Raw genomic sequence first — 17277 nt, forward strand, 5'->3', positions numbered from 1 at the left:
TTTTCTTTGTGTAGCAGGGAAAGTGACAAGGCAACAGAGGTATGCATGAAAAGACTGAACAAGTTGTCAATGATATTAGTAGGTACTTTGGGTTTTAACTCCCATCTCTGTTTTTCGTTTTCAGAGAAGCATCACATTATGTCTTTGTTCTTTATTTTTTCAGGTGATAACTCTGATGGCTGCCACAAATTTCTCATCATTCTGCTTGAATTTGGGATTTTCTTTTTAAGAACTGTCCCAGACAGTCATTTCATGCCTGTTATTGCTAAAATCTACCTCTGCTGTAAATGCAAACGGACTCAGTCAACTCCTCTTCACGGTCTAGAAAATCAAAAGTTGACAGATTGCCTTTTATTACTTGCAGGTCCTTGAGACAGAAGTGTTGTTGGAAGCACAGGACACTTGTATCAGAGTGAATTTCTGTTATTGCCAAGGAGGACTTAACCAAACCTATGCCTCAAGCACTCCAGTTTAAAATGGGTAAATACCCAGCACTAGCTGGTCCTGGCCATAATGGAAAGGTGGGCTTGGTGATGATACATCTGTTCTGATTCCCAATATCCATTTATTCTAAAGGGCTAAGGCTGGTAGCCCACTAGTGGGTGCCTGGAGCAGCTGGTCTAACAATATTCATCATCTTGAATCACACAGCCTAAGGCGACTGCATCGAGTGACTGGAACCTCACTGTGAAGCATCACAAGAGTAGAACACTGTACCAATGAAAGGATTTGCTGGCCCATATAAAGCACAGCTGCCACTGGGAGGAGCCATAGGGAGCTGCCATGGGCTGCCTACAGTGATATCGTCCACCTCCAATTTTATTTCCTACTTCTGTAAGTTCATAAACCTTTCCATTTTACAGTTTTTTATTTACGTTGCGTCACAGAGGAAGGATGACTGGGCAGTAATTGAGTGGGAAGAAAAACAAATCAAAAGAACAAAGAAAAGGAAGATGAAGACACGTAGATTTAACAAAGGAGGGAATCAAAGGCCACTGGAGACACAGATTTCATGAGGGCATCTTGGTTCCAACCAATTGCATACTTCTGCATATGTGCGTATGTGTACATATGAAAGACTCTTACCAGCTTCCTGAGCAATCTATAGCCTCTACTGCTAAATAAAAGAACTAAAAGTGTCAAGGCTTCATGAGAAGTATTCTTGACATTCAGTTCAGTTCAGTCCAAAAGTCATGTCCGACTCTTTGCAACCCTGTGGGCTGCAGCAAGGCACGGTGTTCCTGTCCATCACTAAGTCCCGAAGCTTGCTCAAACTCATATCCACCAAGTCGGTGAAGACATCCAACCATCTCATCCTCTGTCTCCCCCTTCTCCTCCTGCCTTCAATCTTTCCCAGCATCAGGGTCTTTTCCAATGAGTCAGTTCTTTGCATCAGGTGGCCAAAGTATTGGAGCTTCAGCTTCAGCATCAGTCCTTCCAATGAATATTCTGGACTGATCTCCTTTAGGATGGACTGGTTTGATCTTCTTAGCATCCAAGGGACTAAGAGTCTTCTCCAACACCACAGTTCAAAAGCATAAACTCATTGGCACTCAGCTTTCTCTATAGTCAAACTCTCATATTCATACATGACTACTGGAAAAATCATAGCTTTGACTAGACAGACCATGGTCAGCAAAGTAGTCTCTCTACTTTTTAATATGCTGTCTAGATTGGTCACAGCTTTTCTTCTAAGGAGCAAACGTCTTTTCATTTCATGACTGCAGTCACCATCTGCAGTGATTCTGGAGTCCAAGAAAATAAAGTCTGTCACTGTTTCCATTGTTACCACATCTATTTGCCATGAAGTGATGGGACCAGATGCCACGATCTTAGTTTTCTGAATGTTGAGCTTCAAGCCAACTTTTTCACTCTCCTCTTTCACTTTCATCAAGAGGCTTTTTAGTTCCTCTTCACTTTCTGTCATAAGGGTGGTGTCATCTGCATATCTGAGGTCATTGATATTTCTCCTGGCAATCTTGATTCCAGCTTGTGCTTCTACCAGCCCAGCGTTCCTCATGATGTACTCTGCATAGAAGTTAAATAAGCAGGGTGACAATATACAACCTTGACGTACTCCTTTTCCTATTTGGAACCAGTCAGTTGTTCCACAGCTGGTTCTAATTGTTGCTTCTTGACCTGCAAACATTCTCAGGAGGCAGGCATGGTGGTCTGGTATTCCAATCTCCTTAAGAATTTTCCACAATTTGTTGTGATCCACACACAGACTTTAGTGCAGTCAATGAAGCAGAAGTAGATGTTTTTCTGGCATTCTCTTCCTTTTTCTATGAACCAACAGATGTTGGCAGTTTGATCTCTGGTACCTCTGCCTTTTCTAAATCCAGCTTGAACATGTGGAAGTTCTTGATTCATGTAATGTTTCAACAGCCTAGTTTGGAGAATTTTGAGCATTACTCTGCTAGCATGTGAAATGAGTGCGATTGTGCGATAGTCTGAGCATTCTTTGGCATTGCCTTTCTTTGGGATTGGGATGAAAACTAAACTTTTCTGGTCCTGTGACAACTCTTGAGTTTTCCAAATTTGCTGGCATATTGAGTGCAGCAATTTCACAGCATCATATTTTAGGATTTGAAATAGCTCAGCTGGAATTCCATCGCTTCCACTAGCTTTGTTCGTAGTGATGCTTCATAAGGCCCAGTTGACTTTGCATTCCAGGATGTCTGACTCTAGGTGAGTGATCACGTCATCGTGGTTATCTGGGCCATTAAGATATTTTTGTACAGTTCTGTGCATTCTTGTTGCCTCTCGGTATCTTCTGCTTCTGTTAGGTCCATACCATTTCTGCCCTTTACTGAGCCCATCTTTGCATGAAATGTTCCCTTGGCATCTCTAATTTTCTTGAGGAGATGTCTAGTCTTTCCTATTCTATTGTTTTCCTTTATTTCTTTGCATTGATCGCTTAGGCTTTCTTATCTCTCCTTGCTATTTTTTGGAACTCTGCATTCAGATAGGTATATCTTTCCTTTTCTCCTTTGCCTTTTGCTTCTTTTCTTAGCTTTTTGTAAGGCCTTAACAGACAACCAATTTGCCTTTTTGCAGTTCTTTTTCTTGGGGATGGTTTCGATCACCACCTTCTGGGCAATAATGAACTTCCATTCATAGTTCATCAGGCACTCTGTCTATCAGATCTAGTCCTTTAACTCTATTTGTCACTTCCACTGTATAATTGTAAGGGATTTGATTTAGACCATACCTGACCTAATGTTTTTCCCTACTTTCTTCAATTTAAGTCTGAATTTGGCAATAAGGAGTTCATGATCTGAGCCACAGTCAGCTCCTGGTCTTGTTTTTGCTGACTGTATAGAGCTTCTCCATCTTTGGCTGCAAGGGATATAATCAATCTGATTTCTGTATTGATCATCTGGTGATGTCCACGTGTAGAGTCATCTCTTGTGTTGTTGGGAGGGTGTGATTTTTATGACCAGTGGGTTCTCTCGGCAAAACTGTTAGCCTTTGTCCTGCTTCATTCCGTGCTCCAAGGCCAAGTTTGCCTGTCACTCCAGGTGTCTCTTGCCTTCCTGCTTCTGCATTCCAGTCCCCTGTGATGAAAGGACATCCTTTTCGGTGTTAGTTCCAGGTCTTGTAGGTCATCATAGAGCCGTTCACCTTCCTCTCCTTTGGCATTAACGGTCGGGGCACAGACTTGGATTACTGTGATATGGAATGTTTTGCCTTGGAAATGAAGAGAGATCATTCTGTCATTTTGAGATTGCATCCAAGTACTGCATTTCAGACTCTTTTGTTGACTATGAGGGCTACTCCATTTCTTCTAAGGGATTCTTGCCCACAGTAGTAGATATAATGGTCATCTAAATTAAATTCACCCATTCCAGTCCATTTTAGTTCACTGATTCCTAAAATGTCGATGCTCACTCTTGCCATCTCCTGTTTGACCACTTCCAATTTACTTTGATTCTTGGACCTAACATTCCGGATTCCTATGCAATATCGTTTTTTACAGCACCAAACTTTACTTGCATCACCAGTCACATCCACCACTGGGCATTGTTTTTGCTTTGGTACAGCCTCTTCACTCTTCCTGAAGCTATTTCTCTACTCTTCTCCAGTAGCATATTGGGCACCTCACAACTTGGAGAGTTAATCTTTCAGTGTCCTATCTTTTTGCCCTCTCATACTGTTCATGGGGTTCTCAAGGCAAGAACACTGAAATGGTTTGCCATTCCCTTCTCCAGTGGACCACATTTTGTCAGAACCCTCCATCATGATGTTAGGTATAAAGTTATCCTTACTGAGCTGCATGTCTGTCTAGGTCCCTGCAGCAAGGACGCTTCTGTAGCTCTCAAAGTACTTCTATGTTTACAGTGTTGGGTCCTCTTGGCTTTCCCAAAGAGAGTCATTTACAGACAACATACCATTCATCCCTTTTAATTGGCAGCAACCCAGCTCATTTCTATTTAATTTTAAAGTAAGAAAGCTATGATCCTTATATGTCTCAAGCATCCCTCTTCATAAAGAAACAGCTGAGAGTGAACGCTCTGGTTCCCATTTCACAGAAGATTAAGCAAAGCCAGAGAAGAGGGTCCTAAACGTTATTATAAAATTTCATTGCAGAAAGACCTAAAAGCAACTGTTTTCCCAAGATTTTCTTACATTTTTGTCTTGAAGGCTAGACTTATGCCTTAGCTTATGATCAGAAAGGTCCCATCAAGCCTGCTCAGGTGCTATGGCTCCTTCTCCTCGATCAAGGGTTCAAAACAGTCCACTGGTTAGGACAATGAGTGAAAAACTCTAAGGATAAAATCCAGCATTTGGGGGACACTGGGACAGTTCCAGTAGCACCCTTGTTCTCCTCAGTAACTTCAGCCTTCTCATCACACATTGAGTATAAATAAGCCACAATGGACATGGAAATTGGCGGAAACCAAGATGCCCTCATGAGTTCTTAATTTCCAACAGCCTTTGGTTCCCTGCACTGTTAAATATTCAATGACTAGAACTGTAAGAAAAAAAGAAAACCCAATCTGTAACATTTCTGTAAGCTGATTTTTGTAGCATAAAATACTTTGTCTATAGCCAATCTCAAGGTATTCATAATACGTCTTACATGATATGGATCAGCTGGGAAAATTCCCGAAACTTCCTGTGCTGATGTCAGCTCCAGCACAGTACTTCCCTTGATGGCCAATAAACAACACAGAATAGTTACACTTGGTGAGAAAAGAGATTTACCCACAGGACACTTCCAGACAATGGCAAGGTCATGGGAAGGGGGTGTGTGTAGAGGTTAGAGAGTGGTGCTGTCATAAAACCAAGAATCCCAGCTCAACCCACCCTATTTTCAGAGGGTTTCCGGGTAATAAAGGTCAAATGATTATATCAGATCACCCCTTCTTTTTAACAACCGCGAACGGGTCCTCAAAAGTCAACGCTGCCTCAGAAAATAAAAACTGGGGCCTCATTTTTCTGCCTTTCCTTCTTTTCTCAGCACTGACGTACTAACTTGTTGGAGTAGCAGAGGGTCATTTTTAAAAGAGAGAAAGGATTTCAAAGGTCAAGCTCAATGACAGAGAAGACTAGTTTAACTGCTTTAATGAACACTGTACCAGTGTCATCCCGAACTTAGTGACCTAGTATTGCCATGAAAAACATCTGCAATGAATTCAGCTGACGACCCTCTTGGATACCCTCTGGTTATCTCTGTACTGTTTCTGCTTTGGAAATACGCAAATCTGGATTCGCACCCCATAGCATTGTATGGGAAAGACCATAAGCTTTAAAATCCAGCTTTATTACTTACTAGCAATGTGAAATTGAGCCAGCTACCTAAATTCTCTGAGCCCCAGTTTCCCCATTTGTATAAAGGAGATAGAAATTGTTTCTATGGTGTAAGGTGTTAAATATTTAATGACTAGAACTATAAGGAAAAAAAAAAAAGAAAACCCAATCTGTAACATTTCTGTAAGGTGTAAGGATTCTGTACATGGTGTAAGGATTGAATTAGACAACATATGCAAAGCCTATAAAGTCATCCTTGACCTGGGGATTAAAACATCTACTATGCAAGGTCATTATCATTGTAGAGACACAGTATAGAAAGTCCTTAGCATGTGCCCGAACAAAGGAGACCCTCAATAAAGGGTATTATCAACTCCATTGAAAAAGAAAATCAGGTTTTCTCTACCCATTTTAGTCGGGTAAATCAGTCAGGAGTGTGGAAATGAGACACACTGAGGTAGCAAGTCACAGTCACAGTTCTTTTGTGAAAAACCTCTGTCATGCAATGTTGAGAGACAAGAGACCGAAACCATTGTGGGAAGTTCCATTTAATGACTATCTCTCTTATTATTGCCCATAATGCAAACCATTTTTGAGGACCTGATTTCTATTAGGTCAAACACTGAATCACATAAAATACAATAGAGAAAGTAACACAGCTCTTAGCTTTGAAGAAAATGAAGTGAAGAACTACATTCCTCGCAGTAAGGAAAGTTGGAGGATTACCCACTAAAAGTATTTGGCTGATGTTAACTCTTATAGAATGACCCAAAGGAATGTTTAGGTTTTCAAGGTATCCAAACCAAAAACATTTATTGACTTAGTCAATTCACAGCAGCACTTGGAACCAAATCTGTTCAATCCTTGGCCCCTCCCACCCACCTGTCCATCATCTGAGCAGAGGGATAATTTACCTTCCATAAAAGAAGCTATTCATCTCCAGAAATAGAAGTTGCTAAGAGGGCAATGTGATGGAAAGCGGGGAGAGGATATTCTGATTAATCACCTAACCCAATAAAGAGCTATTCCTTTGTTTCTGGTGACTATGACTCATCTGCCTCACTCCCAACAGACCAAACTTAATACTGCTTTTATGGTTGATGGATAAGCTTTTAGGAATCTTTTCTGCTCTAGGAATACCCCTCTTGCAAATAAAAAGGAATCAGAAAACAACTCCTGAAAAGCCCATAGACATTGTTATTCTATTCAAAGGACCTTGAAGTTCAAGGGACTATACCTCTCCATGAGGCAGCACCTCCCAGGGGTCTCAAGGGAACTCTTACTCCCTCTTAAACTGGAGGGGTGCAAAGTCTGACCTGAACCAGGGCCATCAATCAAGTTCCTCCTTGACACCTTTGGTCACGATGTGCAAATGCATCTGCGGTGAAACACAGCAGCCGTTGGGACGGGAAGGAGACACACAGGAGACACAGTGCATTTTCCTCCTCATTCGTCCAAGTTTCATCCCAGAAAGACACACGCTTGTCTTCTCGGCCCACACGAGAGCCGCGCGTCAGTCTCACAGCTCCTCCCTCTGTCTTGGAAGATGCCGCTTCCCTCCGGACCACTCTCTGCCTCTACTTCCCGTCCTCCTCATCCATCTTGCGCCTGGGAGTCAGAGTGAACTTGAAAAGACGAAAATCTGACCCGAGTATCTGTCCTCCTTAAAGCACCCCCCGAGGACAGTCCAATCCCTTACACAAAGGCCTGACGTCACCCGTCTCCATCCTCCTGGGCCCGCTTCATCCACAGTCACATCCCCACATGCCCATTATTCCAGCCATATGGCACTTCTGGTAGGTGCTCACACTGGCCAAGCTCTTTGAGCTTCCACCTCTCGTCTACCTAAAACATGTTTTCCTTCAGACTCAGTTCCAAGTCTGCCTAGAAAATCTCTCCTGAGCACCCACTATGACCCCAGGCAGCATAGCAGCCCTTCTCCAGGACCACACAGCCAGCTCCATGCTCACTCTAGCACAGGGGTTTTCACTCTGCAGTGTAGCTATCGGCTGATCTCCTACAGGTCTATTTGCTGTCACTGGAAAAAATTGAATGAAATGAATGAATAAACAAACAAGCACATATTTAAAAAACACCCCAACAACACAAGAACAAGAGGATTCACGCTGCCGACTTGTCCAGACTCATGCCACTTCCTAGATCCACCATTATATTTCCTTCTGAATATGATTTGCCTTTACTTTTTAAACTCATTTTTAGCCTCCTTTCCTTGTCAAATGGTTTTACTGTCCTTCACAATTAGGGTAGTTAGTACTGTCTGTGTCCACAGGCTGTAGCTGAAAAGGCTAGTATGGGTAATAATGGCCTATACCTCAATGTCAGGAAAACAGAAAGGACAGGTATTTGCATCCTAAAAGGTCTTTTGCCATAATATCCAGAAAGAGTAAGATGACTCAAAATAATTACAAAGAATAACAGTCTCCTGCCACAAAGGGACTGGTAAGGCATCACAATGGAGTAGTAACATAAAAACCATACTAATGACTAGACTGCTTCTACAGATGAGCAAATTAGGACACGCTAAACTATTATGTCCCCAAATACTAATCTATACTTTGGTCAACAATTTATTGCACGGTATAGACATGAACTATGAGTCCTATAAACCATTTCTCCTTTGAATGGGAACTTTCAGATCATTTTGCTACAGATGAAGTCCCCATGTAAATTTCTGGGAATTCAAAATCCACACAGTTCTTACCATGAAAAACCATAAAGCCTAGGGGAGATGCAGCTGTCTAGTTTTATCTGAAAATATCTGGTCACAAGAAGCTCTGACAACCTTGAACCGTCTCTTTTCTAGATCAAATCCTGCCTTCTTTTATCTCCCGTTCACTTACAGAGTAACATGGAGTATAGACCTAGTTAGAAAACTGAATAGAATGTCTAGGAACAACAGCTTTTGTATTACTGAAAGGGCCATACATATATGAAATGAAAAGCTGTTGTACAGCTACCTAGGATTTCAAAGTACTAACCCAGTGCGTGCTCTTTTCATCAATTTTATGGCATATTAGAGGAGAAGGAAATGGCAACCCACTCCAGTGTTCTTGCCTGGAGAATCCCAGGGACAGGGGAGCCTGGTGGGCTTCTGTCTATGGGGTCACACAGAGTCGGACACGACTGAAGTGACTTAGCAGCAGCAGCAGCAGCATATTAGTGAATCTGCTAAGCTGAGATGAAGAAGAAAGCGTGAGAGCAAAATGACTGAGAGAGACTTCTTCTAGTTGATACCCACCCAAGAGAGAGACACTAGTGCTGGATACTGACATGACATTTAACAACTCACCACAAAGTAAATGATCTTTTAGGTGAAAAGTAATTTTTTTTTTTTTTTTGGCTGCACTGGGTCTTTGCTGTGCGTAGGCTTTCTCTAGTTGTGGCGAGCAGGGGCTACTGTGCTGCATGGGCTTCGTATCGACTTAGCTTTACTTTTTGTGGAGCACAGGTTACAGGGCGCAGCCTTCAGCAGTTGTGGCCCTTGGGCTCAGTAACTGCCACTCAGAGGCTCTAGAGCGCTGGCTCAGTAGCCGTGGCACATGGTCTTGGCTGCTCTGCAGCATGTGGGATCTTCCTGGGCCAGGGCTCGAACCTGTCTCCTGCACTGGCAGATGAATTCTTAACTACTAGACCACCAGGGAAGCCCCAAAAGTGTTATTTTAAAGCAACCTCCGTCTACCTAATTCTAACAATTGCTGCTGATTGCAAATTCACAGAAGCCATCCCAGGCTCAATTCCCCCACAACTCTTAACTCTCAGCTGAAAGATAGCTAAAATGCTGGGTCTTGTCTGGCTGTTCTACATCAAAGTTCTGACACGACAGGACAGGTGAACCATTACAGACTTTGAAAGGTGCCTCTTTGAATGGTAGAAGAAGCAGTTTCTGCAGTAGATATTCACTGATATCTAACATGCAGGCATTTTCAAGGGGATTCAGGATAAAATCGATACATTGATAAGACCTCTTCTTTCCCAAGAGTACTTTCTTCCTGTGGAATCACAAAACAGGAAATTAAAGTGCTCCATCAAAATCCCCAATAGGGGACATAAATCTCGAGAATGTTTTAATGACATTAATATCTCCCGAATGCCTAAAAGATGTCTTTAAAATGAGTTAAGAGAAAAAGGCATTCTCTTTCATAAGTTCCAAGCACTCAAAAGTCCTGCTCTGAGAAATGACCTCCCTGACCCAGAAAATGATAAATTAAGAACACAAGTGGGCTTTTATTTTCTTTTTCCAAGTGCTGTCTTCCGTCTGGAATGAGTAAATTAAAAGGAGCCTATCTACTCCATGATAACTACTTGGAGAGGCACTTCCAGAAACGGATTAATACGTCTGTGGGTCATCATCATAAAGGGTGCTGTCAAACCTCTTTGATCTCCCCCAAATGGAAGCATATTCCCATCCCCAAGACTCCTCGCCCGTGCGGTTCTTTTCACGCAGCGATCCGGGTTCTCTGCCACTGTCTGTAAAGAACACAGGGTTCAGCCCCCTTCCCACGACCACCGCTGTCCAAGAGGTATGACAGCTTGAAGGCCTCTAGAGAAAAGATCCCAAGGGTGACACAGGACTTCTTTCAGTCCAAAGCGGTAATGGGAACAAGAACCTTCTCTACCTTGCAGGTCAGCTTTGGTCAACGCAACTTTGTTAGCAAAAGAACAGAAGAGGCGAAAACAATAACCAGAGGTTAGTAAGAGGGAGCGTAAACGGGGGATCACATTACAGAAATGAACACACAATCGGCATGACCAACATCACTCAGACAGACACTTGAGATGCTCCACAGGTTTCTCCAGAGACAGCACACACAGGGAATGCACAGACCAGGGGTGCAGCAGGCCTTGGTCATCAGAGCCACGACAGCAGAGCAGGGGCGGGGGAAACGCTGGACAGGACAGAGCACAAGCAGTGGTACAGGAGCCTTCCCACAACCACACAGCCAACCCCAAGGCAGATGGTCCAGAAAACTGATTTCCCATCAGTCAGGATCAACATCAAGAAGTAGGGTAGGATGTGGCCAGACTGAAAGACATGTGTGCACAACCAAACGGAGCCCACAAAAATAATTCTGCACATGGAGAAGTTGAGCATGGAAGAGTCACTGGGGAGTGCCGCTGGTAACCTCCTGAAAATGCCACCAAGGAAACTGGCACCAGAACTGGGCATTGATTGCTTTGAAGGTGATCTGGGGACACCCACCATCTCAACTGGCTTAACTGATAAAAAATGGAGCCAAACCCAAATGGTGGTGGGCAAAACGGCACCCAACCCAGTGCCCTTTTTATTTATTTATGCCAGTCTCCAAATGAAGCACATGCGTTTTTCTCAGATGTTTACCATCTACAAGTGTGGAATTGAATTTCCAGCCAATACATGCCTTCGTTTCTGCAGCAAAGCTGGCCTCAAGATAGAAAGAGGTATTTACCAGCCAAGTATTGAATCAGACAACATTAAAAATCCCTAGCCCAGACTGAGAGGCTGCAGGTTAGATGTTGGCTAAGCTGTCCAGAAATCACACTCAACTTTTAAATTATGCACTCCGCATATGTTAAAAACATAAAATAAAAATCTAATTCAGGATTTGTTTTTCTCTATTATAAACAATTGAGAGCCAAAGAGTAGTGGATTGATGAATCTTTAAAGTAATTTTGAACTCTTTGGTGTTAGATATGATAGGGAAAGTAATACAACTACTGCTTAGGGATCTTGAAGGGTCATTATGAATGACTTTGACAAGAACATACAATATATCCTAGCCCATGTATCCCAGATATATAAGAAGAAAACACATCCACCATTTGACGAGATTCAGGTTTTAGCTCTTAACTCCGGGAGTTGGTGATGGACAGGGAGGCCTGGCATGCTGTGATTCATGGGGTCGCAGAGAGTCGGACACGACTGAGCGACTGAACTGAACTGAACTGAACTGAATGAATCCTTATCCCCTACCTGTTTCCTATTCTAGGCGTAGAAATGATAAATCAAGAAATGTGTTCTGTTTCCTATGACTCTGCCAGTTGTCAAAGGGCCTTCTTGAGGGTCCCGTACTATGTACAGAGATTCATGGTCCTTTTTTGGAGTCTTTCCAAGATTTTGTGCCCCTCATTTCACTCCCCATCATCTTCCACAGTGTTCTAAAAAGCTCCTGGGATCTCTTACAAGGTCTTATTCACAATAGTGCAAACTTCCAATGACAGTAATTTATGCCTTAACCCACTTTTTGGCCATTTTTCCTGGTCCCTTACGCTAATTATCTCAGTCATCTCTGTACAATAAACAAGGGCCTTCTTCCCTGAGCACTCATCCGCCACTTCCCGCCACCCAGTGGGGCGCTCATAATGCGCCATGGGTAACCATCATAATTATCTCCATGGCAATAGAGTGCAGTGTTATTAGGCCCATAGGACTTGCCATAGATGTGGATGATAGAGTCATCAAGCCACAGTGTTCAGCTTTGAACAATCACCCATACTCAGAGGAAGGTCAGAACCCATCATAATTCTTGTGATGAGTCATGCCAAACTACACCTAGAGCTGTAGGTAGGGACGGGAACATTTTCTCCAATCAGATGGGCAATTTTTTTTCCCTAATGTTCCCACGACCTCCCCTAAAGATCTCTTACGTGGGGTCCATTCCACCTTTGCACTATATATTTTTATCCACTTTTATAAAGGTTGGTTTGGACTTTCTTTTAATCTAATGTTACAACTTCACCTCCTCATACCCCAATTTTTATACTCTATAGAACCATGCCTCCAATACAGTAGCCATAGATGCAAATGGCCATTGAGTACCTTAAAGGTATGTGGTCTGCACTGGGTGTGCTGCAAGTACAAAACACACATTTGATTTTGAAGGTTCGATATGAAACTTAAAATGTCTTACTAAAAATGTTAAATTGATTATATGTTTAAAAGATAATATTTTGGATATTCTTGGAAGTTAAACTGCTAAATTAAACTTTACCTGTTACTTTTAATCTCTTTTAAATGTAGCTACCAGGAAATTTAAAATTACATATGTGACTCACATTATATTTCTATCAGGCAATGTTGTTATGGAGTTAAATGGATGATTTCTGTTAACTTCTAAATCTGCAGAAGTGACGGCATGATAAACATATTTAACATTTGACGAGTGTCTTGTGCTTCTGAACATGTGCTTTTATATTATGATTTGAGTTGATATGATTAATCATTCCAGAAAAACTGGAATTTCTGTCATTCCAAAGTCTCCTAAACTAAGATACTCAATTCCCAAATAGGGCATCTATTTCAGGATTTCCCTTAATACCCAAAGGAACTAAGAGCGGGCCAACAGGACAAAAACTCTTGAGTTGACTGAAATTGTGCATTTTCAGGAGAAGAAGGCAAAGTGGCTACTTTAAATGGTTGGTGATACTCAACTTCCTGTCTGGCCATACATACACACTGTATTTGGCCAACAGAATTTAAGAAATATTTCTGGTTAAAAGAAAACTGGAAGGGTTATAGGGACAATAAGCCTTATTACTAGGGCAAAATGGTAATGAGAAACTGACTCTTAGGTGAAGGAAATGATTTCCATACTGCAGATCAGTCTGGAAAGTTGATCAGAAGCTTTTAATTAAAGGGTGCTTTTAGATGGCAAGTGAAGGATTGAAGCTGATGAAAAACAGGAGTGATAAATGAAGCTGAACAGTTAGGAGATGAATGAACAGGTTTCATGTGGTAAATTAATGAGGGATACAAGAAAACACAACATATGGCACAAAAGACCATGTCGCTCAACCAGACAAAAGAATACACGGGCCCTGGTCATGGGCTGGATCATCCTTTTGGACGCTCAAGTTAGATGTGAGTCACCTTTTCAACCTACACAAGGAGACTGGGGAAGGCTGAGAATGTCTGCTATCCCCTGCTGGTTAAAATGAGATGGATTTTACTGCAAAGAACTGATTGGACTCAAAAGACCTATAAAATTCAGTTAATATCTCAAGAGACAGTGTATTACCTACAGAAATAGGCTGAGCATGGTTTGTTGTGCTGCATGGGTGGGCATGCAATGCTATTAAATGTCTCACGTGAGATAAAATTTGTAAATAATAATCCTACCATTTATTGAGTACCTACTGTGTATGTACCAGGCATTCTACATTTAACTCTGGCTGATACATATTACCTTCCAAGACATGTTTTATTGTCCCATTCTACAGATGAGGAGACAGAGTTCGGAAAGGTTAATTAACTTACTACAAGCCACACAGCCGACAGGAACTACTACCTGGACCTAAATCCAGATCTTTACAACCTCAAAGCCCATGCTGTTCCACTCCACCACACTAAGAAACTGCCTAAGGATGCCTGACACCTAGTAATACTCAATAACTGTTCCTTCCCTTCCTCCATCAAGGCATTCTGACACCATTTTCCTACCTCCCGCTCAGTCTGTGTTAAATAATGCAGCCACTATTAGTGACACACAGTTTATTCGTGGTGATGCCCATACAGAAGTCCCCGGTTTGTGACTCCTCATGTACTAAGATATCAAGTAAAAGTCCCTGATACCTTTTCAGCCATGCTGGAAGCAAAGACATGAGTCAGGAGAAGCCTGATGTCAGTACCAGGAAAGGTCCTCTACAGCAAGGTGACACTGAGCAGACATGTGCCAACATGCATTCCCGGGGCCTGCGGCACATGTCTTGACATACTCAGCCAGAGACAAGAGGGCACCGATGGTGACGCAGTGTCAGACGGGGAAGGGGATGGAAGGTAAACCAATGAAGGAGCACTGGCAGAGGCAGCAAAGAGGCTTGCAACAAGGCTGAAGCTTAAAAAGACAGAGGTGGTACCTTCACAGCCACGCTCGATCTGCCCACTGCGATGGAGGGCATCGTTGATGAGGTCTGGCAGGCGCCCGTTCAAGTCCACTGATGCCAGGCAGCCCTGGAAGCCATCCCGGGAAGCCACGAGCTTTGGGAGGTTGCTGTACATGCCTTGGGCCAGACCTGCCATGTAGAGGTCACCTGGAAAGGGAAACGGGTAGGAAAAGCAAATGAGTAAAGGGAGCCATGTCAGCGAAAGCCAAGCTCACTCACCGTTGCCCAGGTAATGGGAACACAGCTGGCGGAAGCAGCATCCTCAAAATTATTGAAAGGGTTTCTACACTGTATAAACAAGAAACTTAACATTTCTTAAGTGTCATTCATTTTATACACATCATCTCACAGATTGTAATCACCATATCCATTCCACGAGGTAGCTATTGTTTCCATTTTACGATGAAGTAAAGATTAACAACATTTTCAACAAAACAACCATTTACTGAGTCCTTTTTATGTGCTTGTTACCGATAATATGCTGAGAATTTTATAGACATTATTTCAGCAAAACTCCTAACAGCCCATAAATGTAGTAACAATTATTATCCTCATTTTGAAAAAATAAAATGTATATAAGATGAAAAAAGGCTAAGAAATTTTACCAAAGTCACCCAGGCAGTAAATGATTTAGCTGAGATTCCAAAACCTATATGCCTTCCTCTGCGTTATGACCTCTCCACGTTTTGTAATTCATCACTCAGCTCCCACACGCCCAAGGTTTACAGGGAAAACAGAGCATTCCTAAGGAGTGGTCAAAGTAAAAACTGAACAAATTGCACTCCGGTATAATTCAGTGTAGTTAAAACAGGATATTCATGATGTATCAAGAATGCACAGTGCTCCCAAACTGCAGTGTACTGCTGGGAACAGCCTTTCCACTGAAAGCTCTGAGAAGGATAAGCGTCTTTACAAGGTTTACCTTTCAAATCCAGGTTTTTGGCACCGTTGATAACTTGAGTGACCACCTTCGTGTCCACTTTCAGGCTGTGGGTGTTACTGTTGTCCCGGGTGATGACGACGTTGTGCCACTGGTTGTCATTCAGGGGGCGGTCACTGTTGCCTTTGATCACATTGGGGCCATTTCCAAGGTCAAACACGTAGTGTATGTACCTGTGAGGGGTTCACAAGCACCCGACGACTTGAGATTGCCTGGAGTAGTTTAACGCAGTTTAATGGCAACGCGCACATAACTGGCACAGGGAGCTTCAAACGCCCCGAGAGGCTGGCATCAGGCAAGAAAGACGAAAGCTCGATTTAAGAATGAAGAATGTGTGCCAAGTTGCTTCAGTCATGCCTGACTCTAGCCCGCCAGGCTCCTCTGTCCACGGGCTTCTCCAGGCAATAATACTGGAGTGGGTCGCCATGCCCTTCTCCAGGGGATCCTAAAGAATAGTCAGATCCTATTCTGTCAGACTGCATTTTAGCTTTATACTCATTGAATCTATTTCTTTAACACCACCAAGCAAAAATCCCGTCGCAAAGCACAGCAGCTGGTACACTGCAAAACACTAGGGGGCGACATTTAAATTCACAGTCATTCATGCTCTGTGTTTTGGGTTTTGGCCTCTTTTTTTGCTTTTGTTTAAACTACATCCCAACACTCAGTAGTAAAATATCTTGGACCAAGAACAGCTTTTTAAAATTTACATATATGGGATAATGGTAGTACTGAAAATATCCGTATTTCACTTCTTCCCATGAATTTGGTGACACAGATTTTACTGCCCCACAGCCTTGGAGAAGGAAATGGCAACCCACTCCAGTATTCTTGCCTGGAGAATCCTAGGGACGGGGCAGCCTGGTGGGCTGCCGTCTGTGGGGTCACACAGAGTCAGACATGACTGAAGTGACTTAATAGTAGTAGTAGTAGTAGCCTATATCCCTGTTTTGCAAAAATAATTCCTTTTTCCCATAGGTTTAAAGGACTACATTTCATAATAAAAAGGTTGAGAATACTGAGTTAATAGAGGATCTTTCAATAAACTCATGAATTTCTCTCCCTTCCAGCCTTAATCATTACACATTTTTAATCAATGGGGGTGAGAGCATGTATCAGAAATAGAAAGTAGAATGGACACTCTTTTCAGATCCATAGTTTATGCAGGGCTGGCACTAAGATACTGAGTATAAACTAGGCGCTGTTGTCCACTTACCCCTTGACTAGCTCAACGGCAATGAAGTCGTTGCCGTCACCGCTGTTGAAGAGAATGAAGCCGTCAGCGGAGGTGGTCTTGAACTGAAAGAAGAGGTGCATGGAGGTGTAGGCCTGGAGGGTGGCCAGGCTCAGGTAGCTGCTCTTGGTCTTGAAGGTGACAGGGTCGGCGATGATGTTCCTCAACCCAAAGCGAGCCTTCAGTTCACAGTAGTCGATGTCTCCATTTTTGCACAAGTCGATGTAGAGCAGCCCGTTGAACATAAGGCTCTGCAAGTGGCCAATGAAACTGGAGGGGACCACGGAGATGTAACGTTTCTCGGTCATGATACCAGTTTCGATGTTGTGGAATTCCAAGCGGGTGTGGTCTCCCACCATCGTACCTGTGAAAAAATCACAAGATGAGATGCAAATGGGAAAAGTGACCCTGTTTTGTCACAGCACCCTTACGATAGCGTGCAGGTCTAATTTGTTTCTACACAAAA

General features: G+C 42.8%; 1 protein-coding gene across 9 annotated transcripts in view; it reads right to left on the reverse strand.

Annotated features, from left to right (window-relative positions):
• NRXN3 (neurexin 3) overlaps positions 1–17277 on the reverse strand; it is a 1766916-nt gene that overhangs the window by 949583 nt on the left and 800056 nt on the right. For 6 of the 9 annotated variants that reach the window (XM_088840264.1, XM_088840266.1, XM_088840265.1 and 3 more), the window contains 3 exons: positions 16794–17175; positions 15560–15750; positions 14611–14784 (listed from right to left, as the gene is read on the reverse strand). In XM_088840264.1, the coding sequence (XP_088696390.1) occupies positions 14611–14784; positions 15560–15750; positions 16794–17175 (747 nt within the window). Of the gene's footprint in view, positions 1–10394; positions 10422–14610; positions 14785–15559; positions 15751–16793; positions 17176–17277 lie in introns of all 9 variants that reach the window. The other 3 variants (XM_088840263.1, XM_088840262.1, XM_088840270.1) reach the window with 1 other exon arrangement.

This window comes from Moschus berezovskii, chromosome 9 (genome assembly GCF_049115385.1).
Source record: "Moschus berezovskii isolate FMDL1 chromosome 9, NW_MosBer_1.0, whole genome shotgun sequence".
Taxonomy (NCBI): Eukaryota; Metazoa; Chordata; class Mammalia; order Artiodactyla; family Moschidae; genus Moschus; species Moschus berezovskii.